The 1,682-nt window shown below is 46.6% G+C and overlaps 1 protein-coding gene across 1 annotated transcript; it reads right to left on the reverse strand.

Moving 5' to 3' along the window:
* Positions 1-364: 364 nt before the first annotated feature.
* On the reverse strand, positions 365-893 carry LOC128402127 (mediator of RNA polymerase II transcription subunit 31-like). The gene has a single exon (XM_053366019.1). The coding sequence runs from the start codon at positions 872-874 to the stop codon at positions 473-475; it is 402 nt and encodes a 133-aa protein (XP_053221994.1). The 5' UTR covers positions 875-893; the 3' UTR covers positions 365-472.
* Positions 894-1,682: the final 789 nt, after the last annotated feature.

A 1,682-nucleotide genomic window follows, 5' to 3' on the forward strand; every position in this document is an offset into this window, starting at 1 on the left:
CCAGGACGGTCGCTTGGTTTGTTTGTTTGTTTTTTTAGCTTTTAAGTCTCTTTATTTGCTGCTCTCAATAATGTGCTAAAAACTAACCACCATAGGGATTATATATATATATATATATATATATATATATATATATATATATATGCGCGCGCACACACACACACAGAAAGAGACAGACATACCAACCCAAATCACCCACCTTTCCCCTGATAGTCTTTTGGGAAATGCAGTGACAACTTTAAATCTGGAGGGGGTGAGAACTTCTTGCTACTTCATCCAACACGTAAAGAAGCTGTTTATGCAGCCTCTGGTAAAGCAAAGCCAGAGGATCCATAAGAGGTGTTGAGATCCCCCAAGGTGACTATTTTGTGCTGTGGCTGCTCAGCCAAGGCAGCCCCATGCTTGGATGATTCCAGAGTAGTGCCGCCACTGCAACTGTCCCTCCTGCACTCACTGGGGATGCCAAATGGGCTCACTTCACAGAGGTGCTGTTCTGCTGCTGTTGCTGCTCGGCCAGGGCCTGCTGGAGACGCATGCGCTTGCGAGAGTAGTGCTGCCAGTGCAGGATCTGCTGCTCATCGATGAACTTGGCGCACTGGGCATTGACCAGCTCTTTGCGCAAGTGCTCATACTGCAGCAGCTCCAGCATGTGCAGGCACTGGGGGTACATTAGGTATTTGGCATACTCTGGTTCTTTCCAGTAGAGCAGGTATTTAAGGTAGTTGACAAATGCTTTGTCCTTGAAGAATCCTCTCTGGGCAAGAAAGTTTAGGTAATTGGGGTTTGCCAGGCACTGCACAAACTCCAACTCCAGCTGGAAGCGAAGGCGATTGCCAGTATCATCACTCTCCATAACGACGACCACAGCTTTCATGGCTTCTCCACCAGAACAGCAATATCAGACGGTTGCTTGGTTAAAGATAATTTCAGGGAGACGCTGAGGCAATCTGCACCAAGGGGGTCGCAGGAGAGCTGAAGGGTTCGTAAATTAATTAATTTGCAAGCCCCAGGCCCTCCCAGAACGGTCACAGCACTTTGCAGGGAGGTTTATAGTTTAAATTTCAACAGAGGAGAAAAGCAAATGTCTAAAAGGGGGGAGACTGGTATGCCTTGTTCTCTTTGCCAAAAGTTTGGGACTTCTGAGTTTGCAGAAAAGGCAACCAAGAGGCAACATTGTAGAAGTTTATACTATGATGCACTGCCATGAAGAAAGTAGATAGAGATAACTTCCCCACCCCCCTCTCATTACAAAAGAACATATGGCCATCCAATAAAACTGAGTGTTGAAGAGTTTCTGGGATGACAAATCACAGCATTTCACCATCAGAAAACCCTTTTAAAAACCCCTTATCAGATCAGCATCATCTCTGTGAAGGCAGCGGGGCAGGGGGTGAAGAATAGGGGAAGGACAAGTGTTGGTGAAATTGTGTTAGCAACATCCATCTGTCACGGGAAATGGGCAGAAAGGAAGCTCACGGCAGGATCTTTTCAGTGCCAAGAGAGTCCATTTAAGCCCAAATTTTGCAATTGCCCCAGATGATGCAAACCAGAAAGAGGGAGGCCTATGTTTGCTTGCACGACATTGCCTCGCTCAGCCTTCTGGGAGGATGTGAGGTCTTCCTAATGTTCAAGCACAGTGTGACTTTCTGTTCATACAGTGGTACCTTGGTTCACAAATGCCT

The sequence above is a fragment of the Podarcis raffonei genome, chromosome 14 (assembly GCF_027172205.1).
Source record: "Podarcis raffonei isolate rPodRaf1 chromosome 14, rPodRaf1.pri, whole genome shotgun sequence".
NCBI lineage: Eukaryota > Metazoa > Chordata > Lepidosauria > Squamata > Lacertidae > Podarcis > Podarcis raffonei.

Coding starts and splice junctions, on each gene's coding strand:
- LOC128402127 (XM_053366019.1), bottom strand. CDS start 874: ATGAAAGCTGTGGTCGTCGTTATGGAGAGTGATGATACTGGCAATCGC.